This window comes from Numenius arquata, chromosome 5 (assembly GCF_964106895.1).
Source record: "Numenius arquata chromosome 5, bNumArq3.hap1.1, whole genome shotgun sequence".
NCBI classification, from domain to species: domain Eukaryota; kingdom Metazoa; phylum Chordata; class Aves; order Charadriiformes; family Scolopacidae; genus Numenius; species Numenius arquata.
Genome location: NC_133580.1, coordinates 20,479,934 through 20,496,676, shown reverse-complemented (window position 1 = coordinate 20,496,676; position 16,743 = coordinate 20,479,934). Strand labels below are relative to the sequence as shown.

The 16,743-nt window shown below is 40.6% G+C and overlaps 1 protein-coding gene across 1 annotated transcript in view; it reads left to right on the top strand.

Annotated features, from left to right (window-relative positions):
* Positions 1 to 738: 738 nt before the first annotated feature.
* The window catches only part of LOC141464409 (transmembrane 9 superfamily member 2-like), a 35,777-nt gene continuing 19,772 nt past the window's right edge, over positions 739 to 16,743 (top strand). The window contains exons 1-9 of the mRNA XM_074147305.1: positions 739 to 1,232; positions 1,750 to 1,817; positions 3,181 to 3,274; positions 4,829 to 4,956; positions 5,185 to 5,314; positions 7,539 to 7,666; positions 10,087 to 10,198; positions 12,710 to 12,789; positions 13,704 to 13,812. Of these exons, the coding sequence (XP_074003406.1) occupies positions 1,116 to 1,232; positions 1,750 to 1,817; positions 3,181 to 3,274; positions 4,829 to 4,956; positions 5,185 to 5,314; positions 7,539 to 7,666; positions 10,087 to 10,198; positions 12,710 to 12,789; positions 13,704 to 13,812 (966 nt within the window). The 5' untranslated portion in view covers positions 739 to 1,115. The remainder of the gene's footprint in view (positions 1,233 to 1,749; positions 1,818 to 3,180; positions 3,275 to 4,828; positions 4,957 to 5,184; positions 5,315 to 7,538; positions 7,667 to 10,086; positions 10,199 to 12,709; positions 12,790 to 13,703; positions 13,813 to 16,743) is intronic.

The following is a 16,743-nucleotide window of genomic DNA, read 5'->3' as shown; positions in this document are numbered from 1 at the left end:
TCAGTTTACAAGGTGGATCACAGGTCCCTAAGACGTAGCTGGAGCTGCCTGAAATGATAACTCAAATTTTCCAGGCTCAGCTGAAAAGACACAAGATAACCAACTATTATGAACCTGTTGTTCTTTCTCCTTTTCCTTGGTGCTCTCCTACGGTAAGGGCAAATCATTACTGATTGACGAGCTGGGTAAAATTGTTGGACGTGGAGGTTTTGCAGGGGTAATGCAAATGTAATGTCACAGGTTGGAAACCAGAGTGGCAACAGCTCGCCTAAATGGGAAATACAGAGAGGAAGATGGAGGTGTTGTCTACCCAGTATTGACAGCAATGCCTTTAGTGCAATGCCTTAAACAGCAGTGAGTATCTGTCTTGCCATGGTAGTGCAGAGCTCGGCTTGCAGCCATCACTTGTACTTACCCTGCTTCTCAGACAGGTTTCGCAGTTGTCCCCGAGTGCTGTTCCCGCTGTTGCCACCCGAACGAGCAAGCCCGGAGCTTGGCATCATGTTTGTGGCACCACTATAGCTGCCTTGTGGTGGCATGGAGCCACGGGATACCACGAGCCGGTGCGCATCCCACTGTTGTTGGCTGCAAACATCGCAAGCAGCTAAACCAGCCATCAAAAAAATCATCAAAGATAATTCTTGAAAGTCATGGGGTTGCAATACAAAATCGTGGATTTCCACCCCAAATTTCTGAGCTGGTAAAATCTCATTTAAGTCTTTCTCTGCTGGGGGATAGGGCCTGAAAAAAAGGTTCTGCTATGAGTCACCACAGAGGACTTCGGGAAAAAGGACTGAGGTGAGCGTGGAAGGCAAGGAAGCAGAGAAAGCACCTCCAGGCCGAGAGGGAGGCGACAGCCCGCCCAAACGTCCCGCGGCCTCCGTGAGGAGAAGAGCCGCCCTGCCTGAGGGTGCCCTGCCTCAAGATGGCGCCCAGCGCCTAACCCCCTCATCGCGCAGGCGCCGCGACTCCGAGGCGGGTGTGACGACGCCGCCGCTGCTGCTGCCGACGCCGCCGCCGCTGCTGCTGGGCCGAGGCCGCCTCCGCAAGGCGCTGGCCGGGGGAGTGGGGCTGCCGCCGGGGCTCATGGTGCCTTCGCCCCTTCAGGCTGGAAGATGAGGTTGCTGACGGCCGGTCTCTTGCTGGTGGCACCTCTCTGCGCCGCCTTCTACCTGCCCGGCTTGGCGCCCGTCAGCTTCTGCGAGGAGGGCGAGGAAACCGAAGGCTGCAAGGTGAGAGCCCTCACGGGAGGGCCCGACGCGGACGGTCTGTCTCCTCCTCACCGCGGAAACCCCTAGCGGGGCCAGCCCCGCGGCGAGGGGGTGGAACCGCCGAGTGTCCCCCGACCCGCTCCGGGTGGGCCCCGGGCGGTCTCCCTCAGGCGGCAACGTTTGCTCCGGGAAGCCAGCTGCCCCCGGCTCCCTTCCCTCGGTGCGCCCGATGTTTTATTATGGCGAAACCCTCCCTTTTCCAGTCAGCGCCGGGAGGGTCCTTTGCCGGTGCTTCGTTCCTCGCTGCAGCCTCCTGTGGCGGCGGCGCTGGCGAGGGAGGGCGGCTCCGGTGTGGCCCAGCGCCGCGGCGGCGGTCGGGGCCTGTCAGAAGTCTGTGGTAACTCACCCCTGGGGCAGCGGGCTCCCAGACCTGTGACAGCCCTCGCCAGATAGCAATGCGGTTCGCGTCGGCCGCACATTTGTTGTTGCAAGTCTGTATTTTCATCCTTTTTCTCCCCCTGCCCTTCCCCTGTTTCAGTCGCTCATCGAGCTCTTCGTGAACAGGCTGGACTCGGTGGAGTCGGTTCTGCCCTACGAGTACGATGCGTAAGTACATCGCAACAGGCTTATGGAAGCATTTAGGAAGCCTGTTTTCTGTTTTGGGTGCGGTGATACGAACTCCTGGTGCAGTACACGTGTTTCTCGTAGGCAGAGCTTTGGAAGAGCGAATCCAGTGATCGGCGACAGGAATGAGATATGAGAGGGTGGAAAAGCTGAAGGCTGCATCTGTGCCTCCTGACCACTCTCTGTTATTGCCAAAGACAAGGCTGCTGGGTTTCTCAGCTGAGAGCTTTTTTTTCGAGCCGAGTACTAGATTTAGGGTTGACTGATACATTTGAAAGTTCTTCCTGCTAGGCAAACCTAGGAAGACAGGAGCTTTGTGTTCCTTGTTTCTGGCAACTAAACGAAATTGGAAGAAGCGTCGTTTGTTGTTTTTCCTTTTTCAACCAAACGTATCTAATTCTTGGGGGTTTATTTTGATTCTTCTCTGTGAAAACTATAACCTGCTTTTGCAGGTATTTATAGGTCTAGTAAGCAATGATACACAGTGGGCTTTGCAGTCTTGCTGTTGAGCACACAGAAAAGAGGAACTTCCCGGTGTTGTAGCTCTCGCCCTGTGCGGTGCAACAGTAGTAGTGAGGCCAGAGAGTAGCTTGAAATGCCCGCAATGTCTCTGTTTGCATTAAACTTTATGGCAGCCAATTAATTTAGGACAGCTTATTGAGGAAAAGTGCTTATTGACCAAAGATAAGTGATTATTATCTTTTTTTTTTTCATAACTGCTACCCATGTTTAAATAATGAAGATCTGGAATGGTTACACCCTCTTTCCTATACTCAGCTGTTTCAGACTGTATGTAGTTGGAAAGAATTGGTGAATGGCATCTCATCTGGCAGTGTGGCACGTTAATATTCAAACCACTTCGCTGCTTTGGAACATGTTTCACGTTAAATACTACTTGTAAATAGTATAATAACTACATAACTAAATAGTATAATAACCCTTTAAGGAGGAGGTGTAGTTATTTTCCTGAAATTTTTTGCAAGAGAAGTGGACAGTGTGTAGCAGTCTCTTGTTTTCTTAATATGAAGCATTCTATTGTTTGCCATTTGAAAAGGGTGCTTGGACTAGGCATCGTGCATTTTGTTAAAGGTACTTGTTAAGGATACTACTGTGATATATCTTAGTTGAAATTTATATCAAAATAGCAATATTTCTATATAATATATGCCAAATTTCTTTGCAAAGGCACTCAAATTTTTACTAACAGTGGCTGAACCGCCAGAAACAGCATGAAAACTGCCATGTTAAGGACTTAACTTGAGAAATTGTTGTAGACTGATATTTACAGTTCTACGTCAATTAAAAATTAAAGGTAATACTTCTCTTTTCCACCTCTTTTTTCCAGTTTTGACTTCTGTCAAGATACAGAAGAGAAAAGACCATCAGAAAATCTTGGTCAAGTGCTGTTTGGGGAGAGAATAGCGTCATCTCCGTATAAGGTTATTTTATCCCTTGAAGTTGATCCCGTTTAAATTTGATAGCTGTAATTCCAGTGGCTGTAATCCATAGACATAGCTGAAGTTCTGATAATTGTGTGATTTTTTTTTGTTTTTTTTTTTTTAAATATAAGCTTTGTACTATTCATGTAAGAAAAACAAAACCCCTCTCGTTCCCCACCCCAGGCGCAGGAACTGTTTCACGTACTTGGTTGTGCTATTGCACAACTTCCAGAGTGGGAAAGGGAAGCCAAGTTTGGGCTCCCTTTCAGCTTTACCCTGCTCGTACGCACTTAACATCTGTTGTCTAAACCCAAATTTTTCATTGTTGGTGCATGTCGCTTGAAATCTTCTGGAAAACGAATACGTGGAAGTATTTTGTAGATTAGGTATGTAATATTTTTCTGTCTTGTGCCCTGCATTAGCAATGACCAAATGTAACATCTCTAAAAAGCTGCCCAGTCAACTTGGTCAAATGATTAGCCATAAAGAAGATGTGGTTGAACATTGGTTCTTAATGCTTGAAAGCTCTACACCATTCAAGTGCAGTTTCCAGACTGGGATTTGCTGGTGAAACTGAAACCTGGGCTATGTTTGTGTGTGAGGGTTGCTAGATAATCCAAATCCCTGTGAGAAAAAGAGGCAGCAGAGTTTGAGTCGACTGCTGCTCGGTCTTTAGGCACCCAGTCACATCTTTTCCTAGTATCACGGAATCACGTTTTAAGGAGGTGATGCCACCTTCCTTACATAAACTGCTCTTAGAAGTCTCTTTTTCTTTGACTCTCTGAAATAATGTAATTTTCAGTCTTACAACTGCTGGCCACAAGGAGCTAGCGTGATGGTCATTTGGGCTGGATACCCATTGATTAGATTAAGTATTATACTAATTACTTGTTTGAAATGCCTGCATGCTACAGTAATTAGAAATGCTCTGTTATTGGTTAGGACTCGAGCCTCGATAATGTTAGAATTTTCAGTCGTGTCTTAAGTACGGTAGCTCACGAACAGGTAAATCCTAACTGGGTGGGAATTAGGTCTGGGTCTGATATATAAATTTGAGCACTTTTGTGTTAGGTGGTGTCTGCACTTGAAGCATAAATGCTGTGCAGCTTGTTGTATTTTTGCCAGCCCTGTCTTAAAACTTAGTTGTCATGGGGGAAATATAGCTAAAGATAACATGAAACATTAAAAAAAAAAAAGTAGTTAAAAGTGTGGGTTAGCACATGATGAAATGATAATGAGATGATAAAACAAACTGATAAAAGAAAAAAGTAATACTTTTCCTGCTCCAGTCCTCAATGTTTATGTGGAGGTAGTTCATCTGGACTATTGAAGAGGTTTTTTAGCAATGTGAAAGGGCATTGCTGGTGCTGGATATACTTAAATCTTGATATTTAAGTGTAAGCTGTTGTATGGGAAATTCTGGCTTTAGAAACTTATAGCAAGGAAGTGAAATATCTCAAAGTCAGCTTTACATGAAACAAAAAAAAAGACTAAAAGGTTTTTGGAGCAAGACTGAAATTAGTCTTTTTGGGTGCTTTTTTTTTTTTTTAACAGTTCACTTTTAAAAAGCAAGAAACATGCAAGAAGGTTTGTACAAGATCATATGACCCAGGAAACAGCGCTGATAAAAGCAAACTGGCTTTTTTGAAGAAAGGAATGCAGTTGAATTATCAGCATCACTGGTAAGATGAGATGAGTGCTTAATGGTGGGATTCTTTTTTACTTTTTTTTTTTTTTTTTTGCTGGCTTTTCAACATTGTTATCTATGTTCTTTCTTCCTTTTTCTATGTGATGGTTGTCTTCCACTGTGCACGCTACTGAAAACTATGTGCATTACATGAATGTTAAATGTCAGTGTGAAGTAAGGCGCGTGCCTTTCTGAGGACAATTCTTTGATGATTTCTCTCTAGGATTATCGATAACATGCCTGTAACGTGGTGCTATGATGTGGAAGATGGACAAAAATACTGTAATCCAGGATTTCCAATAGGATGTTTTGTTACTCCAGATGGTAGAGTTAAAGATGCTTGTGTTATAAATGTAAGTGGTTGAATTTTTCCGTTGATATAGCAATTGTAATTGCATTTACTGTTTCATTTTTAATCTTTTTCTGAGAAAGAACAGATAATCCTGTAAATGTGGTTAATGTTCAGAATTGGACTGACAAAGCTGAATGCTGCTTGTGTATGCAGTACCTCACTGGTACAGTTGTCAAAAAAAATGTTCTTATAGATCTTTTCACCAATATAAAGCTGCAAAACAACTGTATTGGTGTCTAAAAGCCATGGAAGATGGAGGGTTTTGTTCTGAAATTTCATATGTATCCATCCTTGAACCTATTCATGTTTTGTCCATGTTGTATTTGGCTGCAAAGACCTTCTTTTATTGATTTCAAATAGAAGCTTTCTAGTGAAGACCTAGAAATGAGCACTGTGTTCTAGTTGCAGAAGTTACGTCTAGCACAGTTTACAAGTTAAATGTGTCAGGATTTTCCCAGATGGCTGGAAGATAACAAACACAGCTGTGACATGGGAAGTATTCTATTGACAACAATCTGAAACGTGTCAGTCACACTGGGAGTTCCATGGTGAACTAGTACAGTTACAGATAATAGTGAGAGAGTTTTCTCCCTCCTGGGCTGAGGGACCGCGCTCCTCTCGGTGAGGAGAGAGCCCTCTGCTTTGCCCCATGACTTACTGCTTCTCTGCAGTGCAGTCGCTTTATTTGTCTTCAGTGGGTCTGATGCTGCTTGGAAGTGATGCATTTCTCCTGCACTTTGAGTTCACTCTCTCTACAGTCACCTTCCAACTTGATTACTCCCTAAACTATTGAAAAATCATAGTCTAGGTCTGTGAATTAGATTACCTGTTATAGTTAGGTGTCCAACTCTCTACTACTGCATGTGTGAGATTGGTTTTGTGTTAAATTGATACTGCTATAAGTTGTGTTAGACACTACCTGGGACACGGAAAACAGTTGTAGCTAAGTCAGCAATTTGAATGGAAAGTTGATTGGTGTTTTTTTTAGGCAGGAGCCTTCATACAGAGGCAACAATGGTTGAATTTCCTGGTGCTTAGGAAGCTTGTACTGTGTATTCATGAAGTGCTGTGCAAATCCTGTGTCGTAGCTGTGGTGTGGATGCTCTGCCAGAGTAGCTGGAACACCCAGCATCAATTTTAGTCTGTAGATTCTAATTGCGATGAGGATGTTGCGTGGCATAGCACGAGCAGGATTATTGTTACATGGGGAAATGAGAGTGTATCACCATGGCTGTGACTGTGACCTCTGGGCCGAGCTGGGGAATGTCATCCTCTTTTAGAAGTATACCCAAAATAGCTATTCCAGCAGACAGAACTACCTCTTTAAAAATGGGGACAGGAAAGGGGTTGTTATCATGCAATGGCCCAGCTATGGTTCATCCTTGCATTTATGCAGCTGATGAGCTATATTATTGCTTCAGCTGCTACTTTGGGAATGGAGGAGACAGGTACCTAAAGGTGGGGTTATAGTATGACACTGGTATGATCCCAGTCTTTTCCCAATGGGAACTTCATTCATAGTGAAAGAAGAGGAATCCAGATAAATTTAATTCAAGACACCTTCATATTTTGCTTGGAGGAGCCAGAAGTTGTATGGCGATTGGAAAATGGCTAATATACACAATAAATAACAGATTTTTTTATTTTTTTTTACTTGGAAACTCAACTAGCAGTATGTAATCCTGGTGCCCTAATTAAAATTAAAGTTTTTTAAACAATGACAGTGTTGAGAAAAAAAGGAAATCCAGGTCAACTTAGTTGACTCTGGTATCATTGGAGCTTTATATAGTTCTTTATCCTTTGAGAATGTGGAATTATAGGGATGACGAAGCAAAATAGCTTCTGAAAGTGAAAGGTAGTTTTTTGAAGTGGGAGCTGGTTTGTAAAGCTTCAGGAATCAGATTTACTTGTACCTTGAGTAAGTACATCTTTGAACTTGTTTTGGCAGCTTTTTGTGGTAAATACAAAAATAGTGCCAAACACATTTAAATTTTACTAGTAACACAGATGTGATACCTTATATAGGTTTTATTTATATTTTACCATATATTATATTGTGTTATATATAAATATTTTATATAGGCATATTAAAAAAAAGTTAATGTTGATGTATGTCCCTTTCCTTCTTGCTCCTGTGTGGGACAGGAGTCTCATTTTAAAGTTCTTAACTGCTTGCGCCCTCTCCTGTTGGAGAAGTTTCTCAATCTCTTGATGATGTTTTGTAGTCTGAGTTTAACAAGAAGAACACTTTCTACCTCTTCAACCACGTTGACATAACAATCATGTACCATAGCGGGAAGGATGAAAACTGGCCTGGTGCAAGACTGGTGATGGCGAGACTGAGACCGCAAAGGTAATTGGGCATTAAAGCAGCAAGTTTTAGTGTTAGGGAGTCCTAACAGTAGTTGCGAACTTAGAAATGATACTTGGGTGTCAACATGGTGTCAATAAATTCTGAGGAACTGGTTATTCTGAGTTCTGATAAAGCTTTCAGTGTACTGGTTCGCAGCTGGAATTGTCTTTACCGAGAGTAGTTAAATGACACTTAGTCGTGGAACTTCGCTTTTAAAATGTTCTCTAAAGTCCCTCCTGATGGAAAACTGCTTGTGCAAACTCTTAGAACCTGACACAGTTGAAGCTTCCTCATGTTTTTATTGATTTGTATCTGGGTGCACATTACTTTATTTTTAAAAGATGTTTTTCCAGATACACCGAGAAACATCCTTTAGCTGAGTGACAGTTTCCCGTGTCATCTCTCTTACTGTTGCTGTGTTGCCTCCCAAATGTACTTTGTCTGAATGTACGGTATTTGTACAGGTGTACTTTTTCCTGTTACTTTGAATACTGAGGTGTAGGTGAAATACCAGGTTAATGCTGCTATTCAGAACAGCAGAAGACGATGACTAATTTTCTAAGTAAACTAACTTATTTTCTTAAACGGTGGTTTCTGTGTTGACCAGAGAGGAGAGGCAGCCATTCGGAGGTCAGGAACAGACTGAAGCGATTATTTTGGCCTCTTTTCAGTCTGTTCATGCCCAGTTCACACTTAACTGTATTTGAAAACCACAGTCCATTTATAAAATGACGAAGTAGGTTACTTCTTTTCAGCTAAAAACTCTTTCCTCTTTTCTGCAGAGATTAAGTACCTTCTTAAATTGTGCTACCACAGTTTCTCAAGTCACATAGACATGTATGGTACAACAGGACTTGAGTATACTTAAGTTTTTTCTGTTGCAAAAGACACTGTGTAGTGTATTTTTAGTGAATTATACTTGCGATGCACGCTTATTCTTTCCACCTACCTCTGCTCTGATCTGGTAGTAAGAAGGTTCTACCAAGGTCCTCCATTTTTGATTAAGGCTTTATCAGTTGCAGCCTGTATGGTTGAAAAATGAGAATTTGCCTTTTCCCCAGTAACGCAGACCACAAGGGGGCACAGTGAGGTTGAGCATAATCTTAATTTTGTGGTTCTCTGACCTGGTGTTTCGCTGGGTGCTTTGCTTCAACCTTGAAGCTCTCCTGATGGGGAGTAATTATGGTTGGAGCACCTGAAGCCTTTCATGAAAGTTTTTATTATCTTGTGGCTTGATGTAGTTGTTGACATATAATAATGCATATGAGGTGGAATTGCTTATGTAAATTGGAAATACAACTTGCCCAAAAAGGTGTGAGAGGGAAGCTATTTTTTAGTGTTAGAAGAGGTTCACAAGAGAGAATTCAAGCAAACCTTAAGGTTTCTTTGACTTGGTGCTTCTACAGCTGCAGTATTTCTAAGGTACTACAGAGAACGGTTTGCATATGTGGACTTTAGAATGTAGAATGTTGTTCTCGGTCGTTCTGTGTTTTTCAAAGTACACAAGACTGGTGAGAGGTGAAATTAGAGCACTTGTGTACGAATGGACAATGGAAAGGTTCCCACAGTCACTTCTTTTGCCCCAGTGTTAAAAAAAAAAAAAAAAAAAAGTAATTTAAAAAAAAAGAGATACTCCCAAATCCACCAAAATAAAATACAATAAGCACCCTTCTCCTTATGAAATTTGAGGGAAGGTGAAAACCTGTGGGAAATAGCTAAGAAGTTCTCTTGTCTTCCTTACTGATGAGCACACGCTTAAGTTAAGTCCCTCACCAGTAATGCAGTGTTGTTAAAACGTGGAGGGGAGGCATGATGGCAGAGAAGGGGTATTTTGTGTTAAAACTTAGCATCTTAGCCAGTAGAGATCTCCAGACTTTGCAGCCTGGTTAACCAAGCAGCGTTTTAGCTTAGGACCAGGACTTCATGGTCCTGGGTGGGTGAGAAGTGGGTGGAGTGAAACCACATCTCGCGACCTCTCAGAGGTCTGTGCTCCTCATCTCCCACACGCTTAACAAACAACTTCACTTAGAATATTCTCAAATGCTTAGGAGTGTGAGCAGATATTAACTGAATGTAGGATAGAGATCCAACTTCTGAATAATGATATCTAATTATAGACATGATTTTATTTTTCTCATATTATCTCTAACTACAAACGTAAGTATTAATAAAAATATATTTTAAGATATTAGACCTTTGTTGGTAGAGGAACAGAAAAGCAGGTTCTCAAAGAAGTTGAATAGCTGGTACAAAATGATATACGTAGCTGGTGGTTGGTTTTTTTTTAAATAAAAACTTGTTTTAATTACTTTAGAAAAGAACTTGTGAAAATTCATCCTGTAGGGCATATACAACTTTATTTGACTTTTTGTGTTTGGTTTGTTTTGTTTTTTTTTTTTTTTTTTTACTTTTACCCTTAGCTACAAACATACAGATGAGAACAACTTAAGTTGTGAAGGTCCACCTATGGAGATTCCTGGAGAATTCACCAGTAAATTGAATTTGATCTACACCTACTCTGTGACATTTGAAGTAAGTATTGAATCGGTTATATGAATATGTAATTCCCCCAAAGAATGAAATCAAAACAGCTGGATAATTTACTAATAGCCGTAACTGGATTAAAGCAGTGTAAATTCTGTAAGGATGGTCGCGTGAAGCAGGTTTTCCAAAACCTATTACTTTTCCATTACTGTAGTTTAAGGGACACTTGGAAAGTATAAATAAAGCCTTTTTTTTTCTTTTGCCCTGTTTTATTGCTAATAGAAAGGTGGTAGATGGAATAACTGCAAGAGTTGTCTTGAGGTATGCTCTATTTTTTTCAGAGTTCAGTCAACGTACTGAGTCTCATGTTGAAAAAATGTTTATATTATATTTGGAGATGCTTTTGTGTTAAATGATAATTTTAGCACATAGTAAAGCTGCTTGTTTTTTTTTTTTCTAGTGAAGTTGCAGGTTTTGTCTGATTTTTGTATTGCTTTTATTTTATTTCCTAGCTTTTTTTGAGTAGGTGGCCATTTATCTTTTAGAGTTAATACTCTGATGTTTAGTAATAGTTCAATGCTTTATTCAGCCTGTTATGACTTATAGGAGGAAATTAGGCTTTCATGCAACTGGGTCTTTACCCCGGCACAGAAAATGAGCTTCCTCTAGGGGTGAGAATAATGTGGTTCAGGCTGCTTCAAACCTTGGTACCTTGGTTCCAGCCTGTCCTGAAAGCGTGGTTGTTTTTCTTATGGAAGGCAGCACCAATTTTACAGGATTTTACTTGAGACCACCAGCTTATTTTATAGAGGCAGTGAAGCAGCCGTCATATGGTAACGGCTTTCATTCTACCAAATTGAATTTGACTTGAACCAATGACCTTGAGGTGCAAGGCTCTGTATCCTGTTACTTTTCCCTCGAGACACCCAGTCCTCCTTAGGCTCTCTGATTTTACTACATGAATGAGCCTCCTGTCTATTAACATTTGTGTTTAAATCTTGATGATGAATTGTGATTTAGAATTGCAATGGGAACTTTGGCCAGTTGCTCACACGATGTGTTAGGCATTTGGGCTACCTACTCCCTTTTTCTCAGGCGTGGAGCAGGTGAGGTTTCGCTGCCCTGGGTCCAGGCACTTCCAGCAGATGGCACTCGGCACATCTCAATCGCTGGGTTCTTCCAAACTGCTTTTCTTCTCTGTTATCCATTAGCCTTGGTGTGAAATAATAACTGATACGTTCTGTTTCTTATCAGTAGTTTCAAAATAACTTAAATGGGGAGTATTAATCAGGGAAAAGTATCTTTAAATAGGAGAACATTAGTTTCAGGGAAATGAAATAAATTTATGAATACATAGACTGGTAAAATGCACAACTGTTTTATGGTCCTTTCTAATATGGCAGGTGACTTCTGATGAGAAAGCTGTGGTATCTGCTTTAAGTCATTGAAATGAGCAAGATATTTAGCTCTGTGTGTGAAGAGTATACACCATCGTGCCTTTAATGTGCAATACACAAGCGTACACAAACGTGAGTGTGTGAGCAGTTTGGTACTCGAGTAACACACTTTAGAACCACACTTCTGAACCCCTGTCTCAACCGGCTGTGAACTACTGTGATCAGCTACTGATTGGGCTGATAAAGAGCAACTTAGGCCAATTTCAGCCACCTTGTTGTGTTGGTGCAGTTCTTCATTGTTACATCTTCTTCATCCAGAACACGAATCAGAACTTAAAAATTCTAGGCTGGAGACATAGTCTAGATTTTGAGAATTAATTGTACGAACCTAGCACCTGGTGGATAAATGGAAAAGGTCAGCAGAACTTCATGCCAGCTGGGAGGTAGAATTTGGTAGCAGGACAGCAGACGTATGTTGCCTGAGAGCAGCTGTAGAGGATGAGGCTTGGGAGTCAGAAAGAATCATCGCTTGTGCAGCTCTACATGAAGCATTTAGAGGAGGAGATAAAGAGAATGATGGAAGCATCTTTCAAAGGTGAAAGTTGCCGAATGATTTCTTCTTCTTAAATCCTTCACAGGGATATCTGGAAATGAAAGTTGTCTGCCAGGAATCAGAGTGGAAAATAGCCTGTATCGGGCAGCGTTATGGCAGGGAGCGAGGAAGCCTGTGCTAAATACATTAAAGATGATGAGAGAGAAAAATTCCAGGGGAAACCAGAAACACAGAGTATGTTTAGCAAAGTTGAAGCTTCAAGATCAGTGTGTTGTGCTGGGAGTATCTTGTACTGTTGTTTTTTCAGCATGCATTTGGGAGCTGTAGGCAGCTACCTACTGGATCACGGAAAGATGAGGCTTACTGGAGCCTCAGTTGAAGGTAGGAGATGTGGATAGGAGATTTCAATAAACAAGATATTCTTTGAGAGGCTCAAGAGATAAAAAGAATTAATGCCAGAGGGAGGTCTGACAGCCAGGATTGATAGCAAGCTTAGATATTAATGCTGAGTGGAAGGTTTGTGGAAGAGATTTGATGTGCTTACCCCTTCTCATAGACTGCAACAAACTTGAACTTGTTTCTATTAGTTGCTATTTAATTTCTTTACAGGAAAAGAATAACATTAAGTGGGCTTCCAGATGGGACTACATTTTGGAGTCCATGCCACATACAAACATCCAGTGGTTTAGGTAAGACTTGCTTTTATTCAGGAATAACCTCGCAGGTGAGCCCAAAGAATTCTTACTTCTGCTTCTAGGGATATATAACTTCCTCTATGGGTAGAACAAAGTCTGTTAGCTTTCAGGCGAGAAAACTTTCTTTGTTTTTATATGTGAGGTAACTTTTATCAGTCTTCCGTCTCTTGGGAGCAACTGTAGTATTGCATTTCACCAAAGGAATGCACCGTTAGTGTCCGAAAGGGAAGCAGCTTCCATCGTTTTACTTTACCATCTCCCTTCTGGAGAACTTTTGAGACGTTGTTGTTCTGCAGTGTTCTTATTGTTACCTCTCACTTGGCAGTTAGAGAAAGCCAGAGAGTATGTGTACTGCGTGTTTTGTACTCATGAGCTGCTTACAATAAAAAGAAGAGCTTTTTTTTACGAGTAAAAGACGTCTATGAAAAGTTCTTCCCTCTGTGCCATGCAAATGATATCAAGTAATTATATAATTTAAGTTGAAATGTTAATGTTTTACAGCATAATGTGTTTGAAAAGGCTAATCTGTTTAAATATGTCTCTACAATATGAAAAGGCACGATGTAGGTTCCATTGGTTGATAGTCTGCTTTAAGAGCTATTTCACTCGGGAAATTACTTCTGAGATATATAAGGAGGAAAATAAAGAAAAGCAATATGCAACTGTCTTGAGAATTAACAATATATCATAAAATATTACTCTCACTTCTGTCTCCTAAGAAATCATAAAGGTATACAACTTAAAACAGTTTATCTTCTATGAGTGGAAAAATACTAAAAGGTCTGAATGACTTAAAGTCTGAATATCTAAGGCTGTTCCTCAGAGCTGAGGTGTGCATGAGTTGGAGTCCATGTCCTGGAACCTGAATAAAAATGGATTGAAGGTTTTGACTTTTTCTTTCTCTACAGTATAATGAATTCCCTGGTAATTGTTCTCTTCTTATCTGGCATGGTGGCTATGATCATCCTGAGGACTCTTCATAAAGACATTGCAAGATACAACCAGATGGACTCTTCTGTGAGTAAAATTTACAGCTTTTGCACGAGCACGTTTTTCTGGCTATAGTGATGTCTGTCAATTAGTTTTGAATACAATCTAAAGAGATGGATAACTACCAGGAATTTGATACATGCTAATATATCTGGGAGTTAAAAATAGCTTTATTGCTATTTCATCTTTTCTAGCATCAGGAATACATGGGCAGATGGTGACAATCTTTTCTAGCGTAATTTGCTGAACTTGTAATACGCAAGAACAGACTTCGGGTTTTAGAAGTTTGTGGAGTGATTCACAGACACTTTTTGGTAGTGAACACATTTGAAATGTAAGTTCCTTTGTTCCAAGGTCTCAACCAAGGAAAACCTCTTTTTTTAATAAATACTTTCACTCTATATCAACAGCCACAAGACACGGTGCAGACATTGAAGAGTGTTCAGGCGTTGGTTCACCATCAAAACGTGGCTCCTGAGTCCTGTGGTTGTATTATGGAGTCAGTCGGGACATGTAGCTGGTGATATAACACTGATCCAAGCAGCTGGTGTGTTATTTACGGAGTCTCCATCCTTGGAGATACTCAAAAGCTATCTGGAGGTCCACCACCTCTGGAGGTCTCTTCCAGCATCAACCATTGAATGATTCTATGACTCTGGCAACCTGGGACTGTATGTAAGATACCTGTTTTAAGTCACATTACGTGGCCTCACACAGGATCTGCGCTCTATCTGTTGCAGAGACATCTGTAGCACAGACGTTAAGACTTTTCTACCCACTCTGGCGTATTTTCTCTCCAAAAATGTGTTTTATAGCCTGAACAACCAACTTGTGAAATTTTGTTGATAATGGTTTTCTCTCCTCTTGAAGAGATCAGGCTTAAAACTACTGCAGCCAGGTATTGTCTCCCATTGTAATGAAGCACAATTGGTGTAATTTTTCCAATTCCAAGGTGGAATTGGAAAAATTTCTTTATAATAGTCCTAGTATAGCTTGGCCAGAAAGTGAGTGTGCTCACACGTGGCTTGTGAAGTTTGAAAAGGTTGTGATCTGAATTTCACGCGAAGTATGATGCTATGCAACTTCATAAAGCAAAGTAATTTTTTAAACTAAATCTGTATCGGATGATTATTGCAAAAAGGATGACAATAATAATGGAGGGAAATTAGTGTGAGGATCAGTGGTTGTCATGCTAAATGTTATGGTAGAGATTCTGATTAATGTGGACTAGCACAAATTGACATTGTCTTTTGTCTGTGGCTGGAAAGTGTGGTGGAATCACATACGTTGTCGCCGGTTCAGAGTTCATAATGCGATTTATGTGTAACATGACTTCTGATCTCTAGGTCTGATAGAACTACTTGGGGTATGTGTGTAAATGATTGATTTACTTATTTATAATTTTAACTCTCCTGGTTATCACTATGTCAATCCGAGCCTGGTTTGTCTGACCTAACATAGCGGCTGGAGCTTGTTGCCATCGGACTGAACCTGTTGGGAGTTCTTTTGAAGTATGTAACCCCTTAAAATGGGAAAGGGACAGGTCCCTATAGCGGCTAGCAAGTATTGGTGGAAGAGAATATAGTGATTGTGAGTTAAAAAGACTTGACCAGTTGACTGTGAACGAAAGGCTGAGTAAAAATTACTCTTCCTCATTGGTGAAAGTGGTGCCTGCAAGGCAAAGATGAGAAATAATGTCAGATACTACAAAGGTTTGAATTTTCACTCTTACTGCTGTCTGTCTGCATAAAGAAATACTTTAAAATGCACAAAAATATTTCATATTTAAACTAAAACATCTGAAAGTACTTTTATTCTTCTTTGTGTTTTTGATATTTAATATCTTTTGTTAATGCAAATCCAGACAGTAATTAAAGTGAAAGAATTTTCACATCCTTTAACTGATTGTTTTTGTGAAGCTCCTGTTTGATCTCTCAATTAAATTATGTTCAATATCTTACACTGTCTTGTCTTTATTAGTTGGTCATTCTTAATGTGATAAAGAGCAAGACTTGTAGGAGCTTGATTAATTTTTATGGATAACAGCAAGGATAGGTGTGACTTTCAAAAAAGTACAATTTTTTATTTTCTTGCCAGTTGTAAGAGACTTGAACTGCACCAGATCTTTAAGGACTTGATTTAAAAAGGTGTGAAATAATTGTGCAAAAGAGGACCTGGGCTGAGGAAGCTGCAATGGAGTAAACTAGTATCTCTCACTTAAGGAATGCTGGTGATTCTACTAGAAATCAGGCCAGTGACTGTGGTCGTCTTATGCGCATTTAATGTTCAGCTTATAGCAACTGGCTTTTAGTGTGATACAGATTCAGTGAGACATCCATTAATGAAGTGTTTAGAAATCATTAGGTTACTTTTAGGGTCTTAGGACTAAGAGAAGTTTCCCGAGCTGAACTTAGGAGAATTCATGTCAATATCTTTTCAATGGTGAAAGACAAAACTCTTGTCCTCCTTTTTTTTTTTTTTTTTTTTTAAATCTATTTGATGGTGACTGCTTGAGTGTAGGGGACTTAACATCTCTGTTAGAATATTTTGCGAACTAGGTGTAATTAATGGATAAGGTGAGGATTACTGCAGGTGTGCAGTAAGTACTAGGTAGTTGCTACTAATATCTGGGTAATAAATGTGTAACGTACTTTTCTTTGAGACTTAAGCAACGCTGGTAAATTCATACAATTTGATACTTGTACCCACAAAGCTTTCATTATAAATGGTGTATTGGTCATGTTATCCCGGTGAAAACTTGCATTCTTTAAAAAAAGTATTAGCAAAACCTTTGTCCTGTTACACTTACACCTTTAAAAAGTGTGTGTGTCTCTGTGTTCATGTTTACAAAGTGGTATTCTGTATTTGCCTAGCTGGGAGGGAGAGCCAAGGAGAAGGCTGAAGGTAGAATGATGCAAAAGAAGCATTTTCAGTATCGCCTACTTCTGCTACAAAATA